This window comes from Chanodichthys erythropterus, chromosome 4 (genome assembly GCF_024489055.1).
Source record: "Chanodichthys erythropterus isolate Z2021 chromosome 4, ASM2448905v1, whole genome shotgun sequence".
In the NCBI taxonomy this organism is placed as follows: domain Eukaryota; kingdom Metazoa; phylum Chordata; class Actinopteri; order Cypriniformes; family Xenocyprididae; genus Chanodichthys; species Chanodichthys erythropterus.
Window position 1 is genome coordinate 23,310,716 of NC_090224.1, and position 20,385 is coordinate 23,331,100.

Genomic DNA, 20,385 nt, shown 5'->3' on the forward strand with positions numbered 1-20,385 from the left:
ACACCAGATTTCAGTCTCTATTTGGGTTTTTGGCTATTTTTGGATGGATTTGTTGATCAAGAAAAGTGACGCTCAGCTTTCTCAATGTCATCTTATGTAATGAAAGATATATTCTGGGCCAGACAGGATCTGAATGGGGTAAAGTTCAGCTGAATCCTCTCACTGAACCAGCAGATGGCAGTCAGGATCTCAGTCTGAATATAATCTGGCAGTAAATGTTTGAAGAATTAGAATCACACAGAGTAGGAATGAGATTTTATTGTAATTCTGCACCAAAAACTAATCAATCAGCCTCATTCTTCACTCTCTAACCCAAACAACACTAACACGAGTGGATCCGAGTCTTGACTTCAGTAACAGATCTGGAAGTATTGACTGGGGGATTTGACAGGACTCTTGTATTTTTGACACGAGCTTTTCTGGACGAGTGCGGTGAACGCTGGGCTTCTGACATCTACGGCTTTACTCTGTTCCACGGCTGTTTTCGGCATCGTCACCGCCGGCGCCAGCGTCTCAGTTGACCCAGTCCTTCTTGACAGTGGCCTCAGGTAAATCTGCATAGTCACTAAGTGAAGGGGGCAGATGGAGGAAGAGGAGATGAGGAAGAGGGATAAACAGAGAGAGAAAGCATTAAGAGACTGATGATCATCTAAATCTGTTTCTGAGTCAATAAATCATCATAACGTGTTTTTGTCTTTCAGCCTATTATAGTGAGCGGGAATTATTTTCAAGGAACTACTGTGTCTGTTAATGAGTAAAACTACAGTAACGTCTTCAGATCGTCAGCTTGAGATCCTTTCCATCTAAACTGGTTAAATCTCTAGCAGTGAATGTTTATGAGCAGATTCATCCGCACAACCAAAACAATGTTCTTCTGCAAAATGCGTGCAGTTTTGTTTTTAACCACTAGAGGTGAACCTTTAAATGCATAATTGTCATTTAATGTTTTGGTGTGAGACATACCTTTGCAGTGAGTGACACGCCTGGAGCCTGAAGGACAGAAACAGAGACAGATTAAAATAATAATAATAATAATAATGTATTATGAAGCAAGTACCTTATGGTTATTAAATAAAAATATATTTATATAACATTATTTTAAATAATATTATATAAAAACGCAAATATATTTTAAAGAAAATGTCATAATTAAAATAAATTATTATAGTTTTTAATTAATATTAAAAAATATATTTTTATATTTAATAATTATTTTTATTTTTAAGTAAAATATATATTTTATATGTATATATAATTATTTTTATATTTAATAATATTTTAATTAAACATATGTATTATATTTTCTCATATTTCTTAAAGTTTTAGTAATTTAGTAAATGTTTTTATGGCTTGAGTTTTAGTTTACAGCACACTACAGATCATTTCAAAGCAGATTCAGAGCGATAAACAGGAAAATAACAGAATCAATAATGCAAACTTCATCAAATATGAGACACATTCAGATTTAATACAATGGTGTCATTTTATTCAGCTGGAATTAGTTCATGCGACTGTATTGTTTTAGATCAACACAATTTCAGGAGAAAATAGCAGCAATAACTCCTCATGATGTGATTCTCTCACCTGTTGCACTTGCACTCGCTTGCTTTGGTTTGCTGTGTGAAGGAGAGAGAGATGTTAGTTATTCATCCCTGCGGGATCTTCGGCATGAGCCGCTCTTTTACTCACGTCTCCAGCAGTTTCCTGCAGCTGCTGCCGGTCGTCCGAGCTTTAGCGCTCGTCGTGTCTTTGACGCTCGTGACAGACGTCCTGCAGAGAGAGAGAGAGTCAGTGATCTCTGAACACACACACGCTCTGAAACACAAGAACAGCGTCAGCACCTCGGGCTGCAGGTCCTGGAGGAAGGTGTAGAGGGCAGCGTGGAGCTGGAGCTCTTCCTCTGAGACACGGGACGCACCGCCGCCGCTGAAGAACACAACACACGTCGAGAGATGAGCTCACACACACACACACACACATGATGTTTACATACTGGAGTAATCTTAAAGGGTTAGTTCACCCAAAAATGAAAATAATGTCATTTATTACTCTCCCTCACGTCGTTTCACACATTCATTCATCTTCAGAACACAAATTAAGATATTTTTGATGAAATCCGATGGCTCAGTGAGGCCTGAGCAATGACATTTCCTCTCTCAAGATCCATTAATGTACTAAAAACATATTTAAATCAGTTCATGTGAGTACAGTGGTTCAATATTAATATTATAAAGCCACGAGAATATTTTTGGTGCCAAAAAAACAAAATAACGACTTATTTAATGATGGCCGATTTCAAAACACTGCTTCAGGAAGCTTCGGAGCGTTATGAATCAGCGTGTAGAATCAGCGGTTCGGAGCGTCAAAGTCACGTGATTTCAGCAGTTTGACGAATCATGATTCGACACAAAAGATTCATAACGCTCCAAAGATTCATAATGCTCACTGAGCCATCGGATTTCATCAAAAATATCTTAATTTGTGTTCTGAAGATGAACGAAGGTCTTACGGGTGTGGAACGACACGAGGGAGAGTAATTCATGACAGAAATGTCATTTTTAGGTGAACTAACCCTTTAAAGCTGTATTTTTTTAATATATTTCACTCCAGTATGTTTCTAGACTCTTGGAGTCAAAGTTTCTCTCAGTATCCTCTCTTTCTCTTCGGATGTGTGTGTTTGACCTTTGACCGGAGCTCTGGCCGTCTGCTCCTCGGAGATGTTGAGTCTCTTCAGCACGTCGGCCATGGCCATCTTCAGCAGCTGGATCTCGTCGTCCTGCATCTGGACGCGCTGCTCCAGGTACGTGAGGCGGTCGCTGACCTCCAGACCGCTGTGAGGAGAGATCCGCTCATCTACAAACCATCACAATCACACCGCAGTAAATCATGCTCCTCCTCAGGGTTTCTGTTACTATCTAAACATTCTTAAATCAAGAAACGACTGAAGATAAGATCAGAATGAAGTGAGTTTGAGCTTAAAACATGACAAATATCTCTTTGAATTAAGATTTCTCTAACTCCATCAGCAGATATTTGTTCTTGTTTTAAGCACAAACTTCTCCAGTATCTTGATTTAAGAATGATTAGATATTTGTGCTGGAAACCAGACAGAAACTCTGAGGAAGAACATCATGTTTTTCAGTGAAAACAGTAAAAGTCTCCATCTGTTCCTCATTAAAGAGATGTTTTGCCACGAGTTTGAGTTTTTATTTGACAAAAAAGTCTAAAAAAATCTGAAACTTATTTCCATTGTGGTCCCTGATGATGCTGTTACTGAATTGTATTAATTTGCCGTTTTTAATCTCTAGGGTTCTTGACACTTCTTGATCCCTCATCTTAAATGATCGCATAATACTCTCATGTTTAATGGGTTATTTCAGTTTTTCATAGTGATAAAGTATATTTACGAGCGGTTTAATTCATAAAATGTAATAGAAAATGAACGAATTAAAACTAAATCCATCAAATGATCCCATGATGCAAGCGTTTCTTCTTCTCTCTGTCCGTCTGTGTTTGTGTCCTCAGATGGAGGTGTGGATTATAATCGGCCATAATCCACTTCAGACAGGAATTAAGACTAGCAAATCCCAGCGGATCCATCCTGACCTTCCCTCCACAACAGACATGACAACAGACTGTGTGTCAGAGAGGAGAGATTCTTCAGGAAAAACACCATCATTATCACTCATAATCTCTCGTCACAATCATACAATCATATTTAGTCTTTTCATCGCAGATTATTTTCTTCACCACACATGAAATCATCATTTCTGGGTGATTCGATGAAGTCAATTATACTTAAATATTCAATAAAAGCATTTTAGGATCTGTTGACACTGAAATAATTACAATACAATGTTTCATTTAAAAACAAACCGAAGGTGACCAAAGTTCTGTACAATATATTATTATATATTACAATAATATAATTAACATTTTATTTTACATTATATTTTTGTATTGTGACATTATTATCATGATTAAACACATTTTGCCCACAAATTACAAAAAAATCTGATTCACATTACTGTACGTGTGTCGGGATGATTTCTTTGTAATTATCATCACCGCAATAAAACTTTTTTTCATTTTTATTTAATATTAATTTCTACAATAAGCTTCATTTTAGGGTGAAATATTAACTGAGTATGTTCTTGACAGTTTTGCTGAGATTTAGAGCAGAATAAGGGCATTTTTTGTACAAAATTGACCAATAAAAACAGAATATTTAACAGATATTTAAGTCTCCAGAAGAAGTTTGACTGATAAACATGAGATGATCTACAGATCAAACACTTTTAACACTGCAAATTCATTTTTGTACAAATATCTGAACCTTCATCACACAAAACACGCATTCACCTGAGAAACGAAACCACATTAGATCTTCAGTCTAGCTTTCTGCAGTGTAAATAGATTCTGAGAGATATTTAGAGTATTTTCACTTAATTTAAGCATAAAAAACAAGAAAAAAGATCTTCACTGCAAAAACATGATGTTCTTCCTCAGAGTTTCTGTCTTGTTTTCCAGCACAAATATCTAAACATTCTAAAATCAAGATGCATTTACTGGAGAAGAGAAATGACTGAAGATATTAAGACTGGTTTGAATGAAAAATTGATCAAAATGAAGCGCGTTTGTGTTTGAAACAAGAACAAATATCTGCAAGAAAAATGAGAAACACTGAGGAAGATCATCATTCTTGTGATGAAGCTGATCTTCACTGACCGATCATGAAGTCGGTGTCCGGTGGCAGAAGACACTCGCTGCTGAACCCGTCGGTCTGTGGAGATCGTCCGGCCTCCGTCCCGTCAGAGCGCTCCATCAGCACATCCATCGCCTCCATCATCAGCCTGAGAGTGATCCAGAGAGGAACACACACTCCTTCTCTCTCTAATCCTCACACACACGGATGATGATGTCATGACGGATCAAGCGCTCGTGTGCAGCTGACAGAAGTGTGTTCAGAATCATGTTCTTCAGCAGAGTCCAGGAAAACACCCTCAAAACAAGAGAAATGAACAGAAGTGGATTCGGCTTCATCACTGGTCGAGACTGTTTAATTATTCTGCAAACACACTTACAGTATCGTAGAAAGAGTCTCAACATCAGAAAGTCTTTTTCATTAGACAGCAAATGTCGTTCAAAGACACAAACACTGAATCTGGTGTAGAAACAAGTTGTCACAAAAATTTAAATTTGATATCATTATTTATAAGATTGCATAATGAATAATGTTTGTTTTATGTTCAACTTGAGAACTGATTCAGGTCCAGTCGTTAGATCACTGGTCATTAATTAGTCTGAGATGTGCTGATGTATCAGTAATACTCATCAGAGCGCCGTATGTTCATTAGCTCAGAGTTTAATGAACTCATAATCTCTCATTCTGTCAGAGCTGCACATTCACAATCATACATTCATATATAATTATTATCACAGATTATTTCTTCATCACTCATGAAATTACGGCTTGAATCATCAGTTCTGGGTGATTCTATGAAATAAATCATATTTGGCCAATATTTATCTGCTTAAATTGTCAATATTTATATACAAAATTATATTAAATCCTGCAATATTACAAATAAAGATTATGCTAACATTTCTAAAAGATGCCTACATCAAATGCTGGATTAAAAACAACCCAAGTTGGGTTAAAAATAAAGACAAACCCAGCAAAAGAATTGTTTTAACCCCTCGATTGAGTTGTTTTAACCCCTCGATTGGGTTGTTTTAACTCCTCGATTGGGTTGTTTTAACCCCTCGATTGAGTTGTTTAACCCCTCGATTAAGTTGTTTTAACCCCTCGATTGGGTTATTTTAACCCCTCGATTGGGTTGTTTTAACCCCTCGATTGAGTTGTTTTAACCCCTCGATTGAGTTGTTTTAACCCCTCGATTGGGTTATTTTAACCCCTCGATTGAGTTGTTTTAACCCCTCGATTGAGTTGTTTAACCCCTCGATTGAGTTGTTTTAACCCCTCGATTGGGTTATTTTAACCCCTCGATTGAGTTGTTTTAACCCCTTGATTGAGTTGTTTAACCCCTCGATTGAGTTGTTTTAACCCCTCGATTGGGTTGTTTTAACCCCTCGATTGGGTTGTTTTAACCCCTCGATTGAGTTGTTTAACCCCTCGATTGAGTTGTTTTACCCCTCGATTGGGTTATTTTAACCCCTCGATTGAGTTGTTTAACCCCTCGATTGAGTTGTTTTAACCCCTCGATTGGGTTATTTTAACCCCTCGATTGAGTTGTTTTAACCCCTCGATTGAGTTGTTTAACCCCTCGATTGAGTTGTTTTAACCCCTCGATTGAGTTGTTTTAACCCCTCGATTGAGTTGTTTAACCCCTCGATTGAGTTGTTTTAACCCCTCGATTGAGTTGTTTTAACCCCTCGATTGGGTTGTTTTAACCCCTCGATTGGGTTGTTTTAACCCCTCGATTGAGTTGTTTAACCCCTCGATTGAGTTGTTTTAACCCCTCGATTGAGTTGTTTAACCCCTCGATTGGGTTGTTTTAACCCCTCGATTGGGTTGTTTTAACCCCTCAATTGGGTTGTTTTAACCCCTCGATTGAGTTGTTTAACCCCTCGATTGGGTTGTTTTAACCCCTCAATTGGGTTGTTTTAACCCCTCGATTGAGTTGTTTTAACCCCTCGATTGAGTTGTTTTAACCCCTCGATTGAGTTGTTTTAACCCCTCGATTGAGTTGTTTTAACCCCTCGATTGAATTGTTTTAACCCCTCGATTGAGTTGTTTTAACCCCTCGATTGGGTTGTTTTAACCCCTCGCTCAATTGGGTTGTTTTAACCCCTCGATTGAGTTGTTTTACCCCTCGATTGGGTTATTTTAACCCCTCGATTGAGTTGTTTTAACCCCTCGATTGAGTTGTTTTAACCCCTCGATTGGGTTGTTTTAACCCCTCGATTGGGTTGTTTAACCCCTCGATTGGGTTGTTTTAACCCCTCGATTGGGTTGTTTTAACCCCTCAATTGGGTTGTTTTAACCCCTCGATTGAGTTGTTTTAACCCCTCGATTGAGTTGTTTTAACCCCTCGATTGAGTTGTTTAACCCCTCGATTGAGTTGTTTTAACCCCTCGATTGAGTTGTTTTAACCCCTCGATTGGGTTGTTTTAACCCCTCGATTGGGTTGTTTTAACCCCTCGATTGAGTTGTTTTAACCCCTCGATTGAGTTGTTTTAACCCCTCGATTGGGTTGTTTTAACCCCTCGATTGGGTTGTTTTAACCCCTCGATTGAGTTGTTTAACCCCTCGATTGAGTTGTTTTAACCCCTCGATTGAGTTGTTTAACCCCTCGATTGGGTTGTTTTAACCCCTCGATTGGGTTGTTTTAACCCCTCAATTGGGTTGTTTTAACCCCTCGATTGAGTTGTTTTAACCCCTCGATTGAGTTGTTTTAACCCCTCGATTGAATTGTTTTAACCCCTCGATTGAGTTGTTTTAACCCCTTGATTGAGTTGTTTTAACCCCTCGATTGGGTTGTTTTAACCCCTCGCTCAATTGGGTTGTTTTAACCCCTCGATTGAATTGTTTTAACCCAGCGATTGAGCTGTTTTAACCCCTCGATTGGGTTGTTTTAACCCCTCGATTGAGTTGTTTTAACCCCTCGATTGGGTTGTTTTAACCCCTCGATTGAATTGTTTTAACCCCTCATTTGGGTTGTTTTAACCCCTCAATTGGGTTGTTTTAACCCCTCGATTGAATTGTTTTAACCCAGCGATTGGGTTGTTTTAACCCCTCATTTGGGTTGTTTTAACCCCTCGATTCGGTTGTTTTAACCCCTCGATTGAATTGTTTTAACCCCTCAATTGGGTTGTTTTAACCCCTCGATTGAATTGTTTTAACCCCTCGATTGAATCACTGAGTTTGTCCATTTTCAACCCAACTTGGGTTGTTTTTAACCCAGCATTTTTTGAGTGTAGGCTCTTTTTTATATTAAACGGCCATTCTTGGAAAATAATGTTTTTATGTATGATTTTACTTGACGGTATTTTGAAACACTTCAGTATTTAATTTTTTTTAATTTTTACCTGGACAATTAATTATTTAATTATGTCAATAATCCATTGTAATAAAAGTTCATGCTTTTGTACTGAGAGCTGCAGTTTTTTGATGATTTCTGATGAATATTTCACACAGTGAACTGATGATTTTCAGGTTATTCTCCGTCTCTCCAGGAAACAGCATGATTATGAAACTCATTTGTATGAAATGTAGAGCATTAAGAGCAGCTCTGATAAATCCACGATCAACAACAATCCCGTCTGTCTGCGTCCATCCTTAAAGAGGATCAGAGCCGGATCACGTGTGTGAGGACACGAGACGACCTGAGCTGGTCTGAGAACAGTGAACACAGTCCCTCCCTAATAATGACCTGCAGCAGACACACGAGATCCAACAGAGTTACTGTGGTAAATTCATGTTCTGGTAATCTTGAATCAGAATATCTTCCTCTTGCAGCATATCTTCTCTTCTCTGATTACGAGGGCGGGGCAACCTGTCACTCACATGAGATCCACCAATAGCAAACCACAACCATCCAATCAATTCCCCACAGACAAAATCAAGCCCCGCCCTACATTTGTTTTTGTTTGAGAAGTGTTTCACTCAGACATACGAAAGAAAAGACCAGCTAAACTTCCCTTTCATGATGAAAGAGATTAAACTGATGGGACAGAAGCTGATGAAGAGACCTGAAATCAAACACACTCATAGACACTCTCATTCACTGAACACTGACACCTGCTGGACACAGAGACTAAAGCAGCAGCAGTTCTTCAATCATTTTATGAGATTTATAAGCTAAATTGTTAATGCTTTAGTGTAAGTGTTTTTATATTGTTTACAGTAATAGGAGTGACAGCAAAATAACAGAGGACTCAATTTTTCACAAAAGACTTCAGTTTATATTTTATAAATACTCTTTCATTGTACAATAATCAGCAGGGATCCATCGAAAATAAAGACAAATTAAAAAGAGGGATGAAAGAAACACATCAGATAACAAATATTCACATATTCCTTCTCTTTTACTCTCTCCAATCCAAGAAAAGTCACAAAAAACAGAACAGGGGCAATAAAAACGCTTTTATGATTGGTCAGTATGAACTAATAGACTCAGATCTGCTGATTAATAAAATAAAACATCACAGATGCTGCTGAAGACAACAAAAAAACAAACTTCAGAAAAGCAAACAAAACACAGATTAGAAATGAACTGCAGTGAAATAATGAACCAGTGTAATGAAGGATCTACTGTAATGTTTTACACAGATTTAACTGCAGGGAACTTAAATGTTACTTTCCTTTAAATCACATAACATGATCTCACACAAACATCACAGCAGAGTTCAGTCCGAACCGCCGACATCAACCACTTTATAATGTAGAGTTCATTAAGACTTCATGATATGATGATACTCATAATTTAACACACACACACTCAGTCACACACTCACACACACACACACACATTCACACAAATAATAATATAAAACTACTGCACTTATTGAGCACAATATTGCAACAGCACTTCAAAACATTGATAAACTAAGAGGACTTGAAATATAGATATATGCTTTTATACTCCATTTTAAATAATTTCTTTAAATACAATTACAAGTGTCAAAAGCATCATAAACACACTCGTTTAGACCTGTACATGTCCTCAGTGACGGCGCTCAAACGCTCGAGTTTAACCATTTCACTTCAATGCTTTAGAGTCCAGATCAGAAAAATATCATAAATCAGATAAAAGGACAGGAATTTAAATAGAATTTTTATTTTACCTCAAAAATAGTCCTAAAAATATATTGCATATTCCAGCTTTAGAAACAGACTTAATAAAATATCTCCTTTTTATTCTGAAGAAAGTTGATGCTTTTCCCAAATGTAAAAAATGACTATTTAAACTCGAATCTTAGTTATTTTTCAGAGACGTTTCTTCTGTGATCAGTGGAGAGGGATGCTGTGGTTATTTTACACGTTAAACATCATAAAAATGACAATGACGTAAGCTACGCTCTCACCTTCATCAACAAACCCTGAAACAACTCAACTAGTGTGACTATCATCTCATACGGACAAACATTTCTACACTGGGCCATTATTCATGCTGACGCTCTAATTCAGAGTAAACTGTGTTTATCTTCTAGATTAATTCAACGTCAGAGGACGTCCATATATTTTGCATTTAATATTTAAAACGATCTACATTAAGGTGCTCAACTGCTGTCTGTTCTCTCATGAAAAACAACATAAAACAAATAATAATAAACTAAACTATTATGATGTCTAGAACAACAAAATAAAGACTTTTAACTTTAAAAAGAGAGGAGAAACTCCAACACACATCTTTAGTTGTTGATGTCAAAGACAGTGTGTCCAATCAAACTCATCCGTCATCTGCCAGTGTGCTCTGATTGGTCGACTGGAGCAGTGTGTTGTGATTGGTGTTTGGGAAATGGCCCGCCCCTTACCAAAACCGCCAGTTTCAACACACTACTAACTAACTCAACCAGGCCCCGCCCCTTTATTCTGCGAATGAATTATTTAAATGAGGAATATTGTGAAGATTTAGATGTTTCAGGGATACAGAAACACTGATATAGAGAATAATAATAAGCTTTTCATGCTCAAACAGCAACATTACACACTAAAGACAGATGAACGTGATGAAAAACTGAATAGGTGCTCTTTAATTGCTAAAATTTGTTGGGAATGTCTCTGAGTTTGCTTAATATTTTGCCATTGGCTTCATTTACTTGAAGCCAAATAAACTTGAAGCTGGTTTGATCCAATTATTTATCAAGCATCTTAAAATTAGTAGCAAAGCCAAAAAACAAAAACAAATAAAAAACCCATCAAGGAATGTAATAGTGCAATTTCTCTAGGGGACACTAGAAGCGAGAGCAAACAGGGCCGTCGGTTTGTCAAATAAATATTAAAATATATTTGTGCATTCTAGAGGATCTGAATTTCATAGATACAAAACATAGATCTCCTTACAAATCACATGAAACTTCATTTGTTCCGATTCACTGATAAGTAATTGATTCGTTGGGTAACGATGAATGTGTTGTAATTCACACCGCGCCGTCCTTTGGTTTGTTTGGTCAGAGGAGTCGGACTTCAGAGAAAGAGGCTAAATTCAACGTCTACAAAAGCTTCAAGGCGAAAATAAGAGCGTAAACTTCACAAAGCCTGTCACTCAATCTGAGCAGAATGAATTCAAACTCCACAGAAATAAATCAGCTGAGCATCAGAAATCTGCTCGGAAATCTGAAACGGTCCATTCACACCGAGAACGAAGACTATAACGATAACTATATACACTGAAAAACTTTTGGAGAAGGATTTAAACAATTTTCACTCAGAAATTACTAGTAAATTTCACAAAGAAACGAAAAGTAACACACTGAATTAAACCGGAAATTTCGAAGTAGAGATTTTTTTAATCAGGTTGAGTGAATGATTCAGTGACTCTCTCATAAAGACTTGATACTTGATTCATTACTGGATGAATCAGAATTTGTGAACAAATCTTTTGAATGAATGATTCAATGACTCATTCATAAAGACTTCACTTGTTTCATTACTGGATGAATCAGAATTTTTGAACAAATCTTTTGAATGAATGATTCAATGACTCATTCATAAAGACTTCACTTGTTTCATTACTGGATGAATCAGAATTTTTGGACAAATCTTTTGAATGAATGATTCAATGACTCATTCATAAAGACTTGATACTTGATTCATTACTGGATGAATCAGCTTTTTCAATAAATCTCTTGAGTGAATGATTCAATGACTCATTCATAAAGACTTCACTTGTTTCATTACTGGATGAATCAGAGTTTTTGGACAAATCTCTTGAGTGAATGATTCAATGACAAATACATTTTTAACAGTCACTTGTCTCCACCTACAGGTGTAATGATGTAACTGATAATCATTATTTGAAGCATCAAGTTACTTTCAAAAGGTGGTTTACTCTAGTTTGATCTCTGCTGTAGACATCAGTGTTTATATCCGAACTATAAACTTTTATTCCAGTACTTCTGTGATAATCTGAATTGTTGTAAGATAGAAATAATGACGCTGTGTGCTTTGTGAAGCTGTGGACTTCCCTATTCTCATAGAGTAAGAGCATTAGTTATCGTCATATCATCGCTGGTGTGACTGGACCTTTAGTCTGGGTCTCTTGGTCTGGATCTGGGTCTAGTCTCGGTCTGGTCTTGACGCCACATCTAAGGGAGATATGTTATGAAAGCGTTCTGGACCCTACAGAGATTCTCCTATCAGCCCTCAGCAGTGTGACAGTCCAGTGTAAAAGACAAAGAATCTGATATACAAAGTGAGGTTCTGAAGAAGGCAATTAATCTATCGTAGTCTCAACTGGACAACTGGACTCAAACCGGCTCGTTTCTCAGTCGTGTCCTGTTGGTCATGTGCTCAACCTCCATCAGCGCTGAACGGACGTTGTCATCGGTGGGAACTGCTTCCGCTGCACCGAACAGACTTACAGTTTTACTGCGGGTTCTTCAGGATGCGTCCGTAGCGGAAGTCGTAGACGTGGCGGCACAGGTACACCAGCTCTGGGTCGACACCATCGGGCACGAGGCGGTGGGGCGGGACGGCACTGTCAGAGGAGCCGGGCACCACCGGGGTGCTTTCGGACACGCCCTCTGAGCGCCGCTTGACCAAGGCACAAAATCTGCAAAATCACATGTGATTATTTGACACATATGCAACACATCTGAGCTACGGGAACCTTGGACACGAGCTCTTACCTACAGTACTGTGCTAACGGCAGGACATAGCATCGGTCCTCAATGCAGGCCACGCTGTTTTCATCCTGATGTCGAGAGGCGAAGATCTCGTTCTGAAAGAAGAAACGTTAAATACATCTCTCTAGAGAACATGTGAGGAGTGACATCACTCGTGTCCAGCTGAAGGCAGTGGCTCACCTCACAGTGCATGCTGGGATCTCTGCCTCCTTGCGTGTGCTCAGGTCGATAGTACCAAAATAGGCTCATCATCACCTCTCCTAAATCAAAACAGCAAAAGTCTCTTCCACAGTCTTCTCAAGTCAGAAAACGGTCTACGTTTGTCTTTGAACATGATTTGTGGGACATGATTATTATTACTTTACCTGTTCTGGGATCTTCCCACAGAGCGGAGATCTTGGCCACGTACGGCAGGGATTTCTTCCGCGGTCCAGATCGTAGGAGCACTGTGTCTCGTACCCTGATCACTTCTCCGTCACGCTCCACTCCTTCATAACACTGACGGAGAACCGTCTCGTCATCGCCCTGCAAAACCACAGTCATTATACCGAATCCGCTTCATGTCTGAGCAGGTAAATGATTCACAACATCCCTCACCGCAATAAACACCTCCTTCTCCGTCGGGACTCCGACAGGACGCCATCCGTTCGTGGCCTGGCGCCGGCTGACTTTCTTCTGGTGTTTGGCACTTGCTGGAGTAGCTGTGGGTTGTTTGGATAACCTGGTGTGGCCCATAGCGAGTGAGCCGTTGGATGGCTTGGTGTTTTGAGGGCATTCTTTGCCCACCTTCAGCCTGACTTCTGCCTGCCTGCGGTTGGACATCGAGGACAGAAGACGTGGGGAGGACGGGTTCACTCGGGGTATGCTGGGACATCCGGAGAGCGGCAGGGCCGGAGGAACGAGGAGCGTGCGACTGTGCTCATCTTGAGACGAGGAGAAGCCTTCTAGAACAGCACAATGAAACGTGAATAAGCAGGGCCTAAAATGAACACTCGCCAAGCACCAAATGGGAGTAGAAATCGGCTTTGCCGAGTGTATGAGATTGTCGCCCGCCAAAAAGCCTCGACACAAAAGCCTTGACAATTTAAACATTCAAGCGCAAGAAGATGAGAAAGGGAGCTCATTTCATTACTTGCAGGTTGCGTGGAAAGTTTTGTGTGTGTGCACATCCGTCCCTAGAAAGCAGCGTCTCAGACAGCGTGCGAACACTGAAATTAGTTCTCTTTCACAACTTCTTGCACTTGAGTGGACAAATTCACACAAAATAATGTAAAAAAATAGTGAGTATCCTAGTAAACATAGTCGGTTATGTCTTAAGTGAATATAAACAGTTGAGAAAGTAAACACACGTGTACAGTATCAGTATATTGGATTGGTGCATTCACTCTTAAAGTGACAGCAGCCTAACATTCCATCTGTCCATCTGTTTTTAATGTTAATCAAACAACAAAGGACAAAGAAAAAATTCCCTGACTGTTCTTGACTGAATAACATTTGTAAATTTAATAAGAATTAATTAACCCTTTAAGCCCTGAAGGCATTTTTAGAGTTGTTTTTTCAGAGTGACACACACACACACACACACAAGTAAAGACTTACAAAACTACAGCGAGGAGAGTCAAAAGGTATATATTGTTTGATAGAAAACATTTATATATATATATTTCTATTTTTTAGAAATGTACATATCTTTCTTATTTGACATGCAGTAACTCAGGCAGGAAATAAGGAAGGAGGACGATTCCCTGAAGTTCCCCTGAGCTGCATCTGATTCAAATTTTGTGGTGATAGCATAAAGTACTTAAAAGTTACAGCATTTGGAACCAAGGCAGTCTTTTTGTTTAGCCCTTGACGGCCCCTAATGGGCATTTTTAAAATCGTTCCTCCATGAGGAATATATTGTGATCGACCCTATGCAGTGATCTCAAACTCAATTCCTGGAGGGCCACAGCTCTGCACAGTTTTGCTCCAACCCTAATCAAACATACCTGATCCAGTTAATCAAGGTCTTCAGGATTACTAGAAACTTCCAAGCAAGTGTGAGTTGGAGCTAAACTGTGCAGAGCTGTGGCCCTCCAGGAATTGAGTTTGAGACCACTGATCCAATGGATTATGTTGATTTTGGACTCATTTCAATCGGGAGCATCCACTGTAAGTAATGATGTGTCATTATCTACGATCTATGCATGAATTTATAAGCAAAAATGCCACGTGAAAGCTACACTTGATTTTAGTTAGCTCCTGTGGGGTTTTATGTTTCATAAGTTGGATTATGTTGATTTTAATCGAGAAAATCTGCTGTAAATAATGATGTGTCATTTTGCACAATCGGAGTATGTTTCATGAAGTTACGAGCGAAAACGTGAAAAATGCCACATTCGTATATTATTTACATATGGGTCTTTCTAAGTTTCTAAGCTTTAAAATTATAGATATTTTGTGTTATTCATGAAACAGACCTACCTGAAAAAAATGAAAAGCACTGTTTATTTCACTTGTGTGTTTGTTATACTGTAATTATTTGTGCTTTTGCATGTAATGTGAGTATTTGTTTTTATTTTATGTCCATTTTATGACTAGTACTGCAACTTTTTGTTAAGTCATCAATCATCATCATCTCTAACCTGTTTTGATTGGATGGCTGCAGTTGGAGCAGCTGGTAGGGAAGGAGCACGTCCTGTTGGCGACCGGCTGCACGGCGCTGAAGGCGTATCTTCCGACTCCACAGGTCTGGCGGTAGCAGGCCGACCCAACCGTCCCGCAGAAGGCGGGATGTGGGATACCCGAGGAGGCCAGCAGCTTGGATCCGGAGAGTCCACGCGGACAGAAGGGACTGTGTGTGCAGGGCAGCGCCTGAGCACTCAGACTCGCCGCCGGCGGCCCGGGATGAGCGATGTGGACGTAGTAACCGGAGTAGCACGGATCCGCACATAGGCACGGATGGGCGCTGAGCGTCAGGGCCGGATGCGCCGGAACCAGACACTCATGCTTGACTGTTGTCTCCTCCGCCTCGCCGTACGCCTCCTGTCCAAGGAAGAGCGCCAACCGGTGGCAATACTCCACCGAACCTTCCGGTGGACAGCAGCAGTACGGACTCAGCTCCGATTCCACCTGCTCCTCCTTCACTACCTTCATGGGATATCCCAGAATGCTCCGCGAATGGTAGCCTGGTTTAGTCACGCGGCGGCTCTCTGGAGAAGACTCAAAGCTCCTGCTTTTGCACACTTCACAAGCACCTTCCGGCTTGCGGCTGTGCTTCTTGGATGTCTGTGCTTTGGGTTTGCAGCGGACCGTTTGCTTCCCCGATGCACAAACACTCTTACTGTCCGATTTGATCCTCTGCTTGTTTGCTGTAGTGGAGCTGGTGAGCTTGAGCAGCGCGGCGGCATTGAGTCCGGCCAAGCGTCTGGGAGCGGGAGCATACAAGCTCACTTCCACATCCTCCGACTTGTCGGTCTTCACCTGCTTGGGGTTTTGGCATGTCTCTGACTTCGAGGCTCTTTTCTTCGGGTTGGAGCAGGTCTTTGTTTGTTCTGTAGTGGAGGCGCCATCGCCTTGTTTCTTCGCAAGTTTGGCACCCGACGGTCCATCGGCTTTCTCAAGCAGCAGACTGTTGACCGCCTCGGCGTTGAGAGAGGCTAGTCTACGTTTACGCGGCTCCTGAGCTGAAGGTTTATCTGTTTTGGTGCGTTCCTGCAATGACTTTCTGCTTTTCTTGTGGGATTTTGGTGTTTTCTTGTTGGGATCCACCTCACACACCTTGCTCTCTTCCTCCTGGTCATCCAGACGAGTGAGCAGAACATGACAGCTCAAGGCCTCGCTGTCTGAAGCGACGGTCCTTCCTCGTAACGGGTAGAGCTTCCTCGTAACCCTCTTGGGCTTTCCTCTCTTGGTTTCATCCGTTCTCTTTGAACGTTTTTGACTCTTTTTGTCAGACTTCACACTGGTCTCCATGTGCTCCGGATTCCTGGTCTTGACTTTCTTCGCCATGTCTTTCCTCGCCTTGCCCTCTTGCGTAGGCCAGGCTCCGCCCACAGTTTCACCATGTGACCAGCCCTCTACGTGGTCCCGCCCCTCCCCACGATACTGGCCGAGGGAACCTTTTTTCCGAGCTTGGGTCATCACATGCTTCCTGAGAAGACCTATGGGATAAAAGGATCTCAATTAAATATGACGATATTCAAGAACAAGAGAGGAATCACTGCTTTTAATAAGAAGAAACACCAAATACAAGATTTGAGTATAGCTGTGAACAGTCAGTGGTTAAAAGTTTATGATTAAAAATGAATTTAATCATTTACTCTTCCTCATGCCGTTCAAACCTGTGTGACTGAACATTTACTAAGGCTAGGACAATACACCGATTCTCGATTCACGATACCAAAGATTCTGTATTGATTCTGAGATTTTCTCTCTCGAATCGATTCTGAGCTTAGTTTAAACAGCAGATGGCGCTCTAGGCTCGTTTTTAACTGCACACTCAAATGCTCATGAAGAAGAGTGCTGGAGTTAGGCCGAGTCATATCAGGTTAAATACACTTGCACCTCGGCTCAGAATGCTTTTATGACGCCAGATTAATGTAAACAGCCCACTGCGAACACCCTTGTAATTCACTTCAACCTTTTCGAACTTCATGAATTATTATTTTAGGATTAAGTGGTGTGTTTAAAGGGGGTATACTTTTTCCCTCAGTTTTACGTGTTTTTTTACACGTACATTAGTGTACGTGCACAGTTGAACGCACAGCCTTGGAAAGTATACTTCATTTGACTCGTACATGTTCACAGGCGTTCGACTAATGCACAGTTTTGAGAAATCTCTCGCCACGTGTTACAACCCATGAAAACATCTTTGTATTCTTTCATGCTAGAGTACAAATGAGGGTACTTTCTAACCTCTTCACACACTCTCTCGTCTATGTAGGCCTCCATCGTCGCTGTAGCTTGCATGCGTTACGCTCTGTTCTGTTTATGCGGGTTTTCTTAAACTACATTGTGAATCGACACCCCCAGGGCACGGTCGCCACCTTGTGGATAAACTAATTACTGAAATGTGTGATCTGCGCATACAGTATGCATGGTTGCAAAAATCCACCGGTGCGCATACAGTACACACATACTCTTCTGATGACACTGACCTTCTGTTAAAAACTATCGATTCGAGAGAGAATCACGATACATCTGAAAATATGAGAATTGCTCCAGATTATTTGTATCGAGAATCGATGTTTTGTCCCAGCCCTAACATTTACATTTTTGCATTTACAACACACTTTCATCCAAAACAACTTACAATAGAGAAACAAGCAATTCGTCACAGAGACAATATTCTGGCTGTACAATGTCAGGTTCATTAGACCGCTAGATTAGGAAACAAGTTTGCAAAATCTCTTCTGCTCACCAAGGCTGCATTTATTTGTGTGGAAACCATCATACACTGTAAAACTTACACTTTTCATCATCAAGGATGCAATACATTGATCAAAAGTGACAGTAAAGACATTTATAATGTTACAAAAGATTCTATTTCAAATAAACTCTGTTCTTTTGAACTTTCTATTCCTCAAACAATCCTGAAAAATAAAATGTATCACAGTTTCCACAAAAATATGACTGTTTTCAACACTGATAATAATCATAAATGTTTCTTGAGCATCAAATCATCATATTAGAATGATTTCTGAAGGATCATGTGACACTGAAGACTGGAGTAAATTACACTTTACTGTATATTCACATAGAAATAATAATATTTCACAGTTTTTACTGTATTTTTGATCAAATAAACGCAGTCCTGGTGAGCAGAAGAGACTCTTTCTGAAATGTTAAAGAACATTAATTATTCTGAACTTTTGAGCACTGAAAGCATTTAAACTATTTGTCCTAAAATAAGGACACACAGCAATAACATGTAAAGAATTCTCGTTCCAAAACTGTTTACTGTTATTTCCTCAGTTGAAACACAAAAGTAAAATATATGAATATTTTCCTATTTTTCCCACAATGACAGTTTGCAGTGAGCACAGTCGTCACATTTCCAATATATATTTATTAATAATAATATAGACTGAATAAGAGATCATTAAATTTCAGTGTGTTCATCACATGACTCCAGATACAGTGCACAGGTCACATGATGCTTCATTGATCATTTCTGAAGTTAGTCAGTGTTTATTCTCATTCGCTTTTGTTCTCTGAAACAATAAACACCCGAGACATTGTTCAAAACACGCTTCTGTGCAGCATAACAGCATGAAGGTAAATAAAGAGTTCGTGTCAGTGTCCTGATGCATGAAATAACAACATTGAGCAAACCAGGGCTCGAACCTACAACCTTTCAGTTACGCACCCACTTCATCTGAACCAGTCACTGAATTTCATGTCTGATATCTGTGTGAATATTAAAGTATGTTAATGAGGATCAGCTTCTGTTCTCGAGGGCTCGATGCGTTACGCACACGCGCGCGTGCATTTAAAAGTTCGACGCGAACCGTAAGTTGTTACGTTCATGACGTCACGCTTGTTAGTTTGTGACGTTGTGTTTGTTGAGGCCGATGTGCGCGCTGGCCTGACGTCATCCTACAGCAGAAATAACGCCCTTCCTCAACAACAACATCTGACGACATCGAAACGCGAGCGCTGGAGCCCAAACTGCCGCTGCACGCGATCAACTTAACGCTCGCGTCATCACGACGCAGTTAAAGGGCCCTCGATCTGCAGCGGAGATCAAAGGCGTCCGCGCGGATAAACGCAAGAGACGCGCAGCGCGCGGTTATTCCCGTGATGTGCACGAACACTCACCAGTAAACGCGCGTGAAGCGTCGATTCCGCTGGTGTTGTTCAGAGCTGCTCGTCCTGCTGTTTCTCTTCCTGCTTCTGCGCTGAACTTCACGACAACCAATCACACACACACATGCTGATGCGCGCTGCCTTCTCATCCAATCAGGAAACAGCACTCATCGTCATTATAATATTCATATTGTTCCACTGTCTAGGAGTCAATAATTGGGAATATGAGCACACATTATAACACTGCTGGGCTTCGGTGGCGTCCCTAAAATAACTAACTAATGCAAAGATTAAGATTTTCACCAAAGCTGCGTTTATTTTATCAAAAATACAGTAAAAACTGTGAAATAGTATTATTTCTAATATATATATATATATATCATTCCTGTGATCAAAGCTGAATTTTCAGCATCATTACTCCAGTCTTCAGTGTCACATGATCCTTCAGAAATCATTCTGATATGATGATTTGATGCTCAAGAAACATTTATGATTATTATCAGTGTTGAAAACAGTCATATGGAAACTGTGATACATTTAATTTTTCAGGAGTCTTTGAGAAGCATTTATTTGAAACTGAATCTTTTGTAACATTTTAAATGTCTTTACTGTCACTTTTGATTGATTTAATGTGTCCTTGATGAATAAAAGTAGGCTATTAATCTTTAGCCCAAACTTCTGAATGCTGGTAAATCACGGTTTAAAACTATTTTAACTATTTTAAATTATAATAATATTTCACTGTCCTGGTGAGCATAAGAGACGTCTTTCTTCTTAATCACT

The 20,385-nt window shown here is 39.9% G+C and overlaps 2 protein-coding genes across 2 annotated transcripts; both read right to left on the reverse strand.

The window, feature by feature from the left end:
* Positions 1-279: 279 nt before the first annotated feature.
* On the reverse strand, positions 280-4,846 carry LOC137018667 (echinoderm microtubule-associated protein-like 1). The gene is made up of 7 exons (XM_067383371.1): positions 4,729-4,846; positions 2,683-2,853; positions 1,842-1,926; positions 1,690-1,770; positions 1,585-1,616; positions 964-990; positions 280-565 (listed from the first exon to the last, which is right to left on the reverse strand). Exons 1-7 carry the CDS (start codon positions 4,844-4,846, stop codon positions 351-353), a joined length of 729 nt encoding a protein of 242 aa, XP_067239472.1. The 3' UTR covers positions 280-350.
* A 4,079-nt stretch (positions 4,847-8,925) lies between these two features.
* On the reverse strand, positions 8,926-19,680 carry LOC137019290 (bromo adjacent homology domain-containing 1 protein). The gene is made up of 7 exons (XM_067384585.1): positions 19,615-19,680; positions 15,438-16,955; positions 13,411-13,757; positions 13,179-13,338; positions 12,994-13,073; positions 12,817-12,908; positions 8,926-12,740 (listed from the first exon to the last, which is right to left on the reverse strand). The coding sequence occupies exons 2-7, from the start codon at positions 16,933-16,935 to the stop codon at positions 12,554-12,556; spliced, it is 2,364 nt and encodes a 787-aa protein (XP_067240686.1). The 5' UTR covers positions 16,936-16,955; positions 19,615-19,680; the 3' UTR covers positions 8,926-12,553.
* Between the last annotated feature and the right edge of the window lie 705 nt (positions 19,681-20,385).

Bases quoted from the DNA above. Each gene is read 5' to 3' on its own strand.
- LOC137018667 (XM_067383371.1), bottom strand. From the start codon at position 4,846: ATGGAGGCGATGGATGTGCTGATGGAGCGCTCTGACGGGACGGAGGCC. The intron at 1,771-1,841 runs GTGCTGACGCTG...CTCTCTCTGCAG, and splicing joins TCCAGGACCTGCAGCCCGAG to GACGTCTGTCACGAGCGTCA. The intron at 566-963 runs GTATGTCTCACA...CCCTTCACTTAG, and splicing joins GCGTGTCACTCACTGCAAAG to TGACTATGCAGATTTACCTG.
- LOC137019290 (XM_067384585.1), bottom strand. From the start codon at position 16,935: ATGACCCAAGCTCGGAAAAAAGGTTCCCTCGGCCAGTATCGTGGGGAG. The intron at 13,074-13,178 runs GTAAAGTAATAA...GTTTTGATTTAG, and splicing joins GTGGGAAGATCCCAGAACAG to GAGAGGTGATGATGAGCCTA. The intron at 12,909-12,993 runs GTGAGCCACTGC...TTCTTCTTTCAG, and splicing joins ATCCCAGCATGCACTGTGAG to AACGAGATCTTCGCCTCTCG.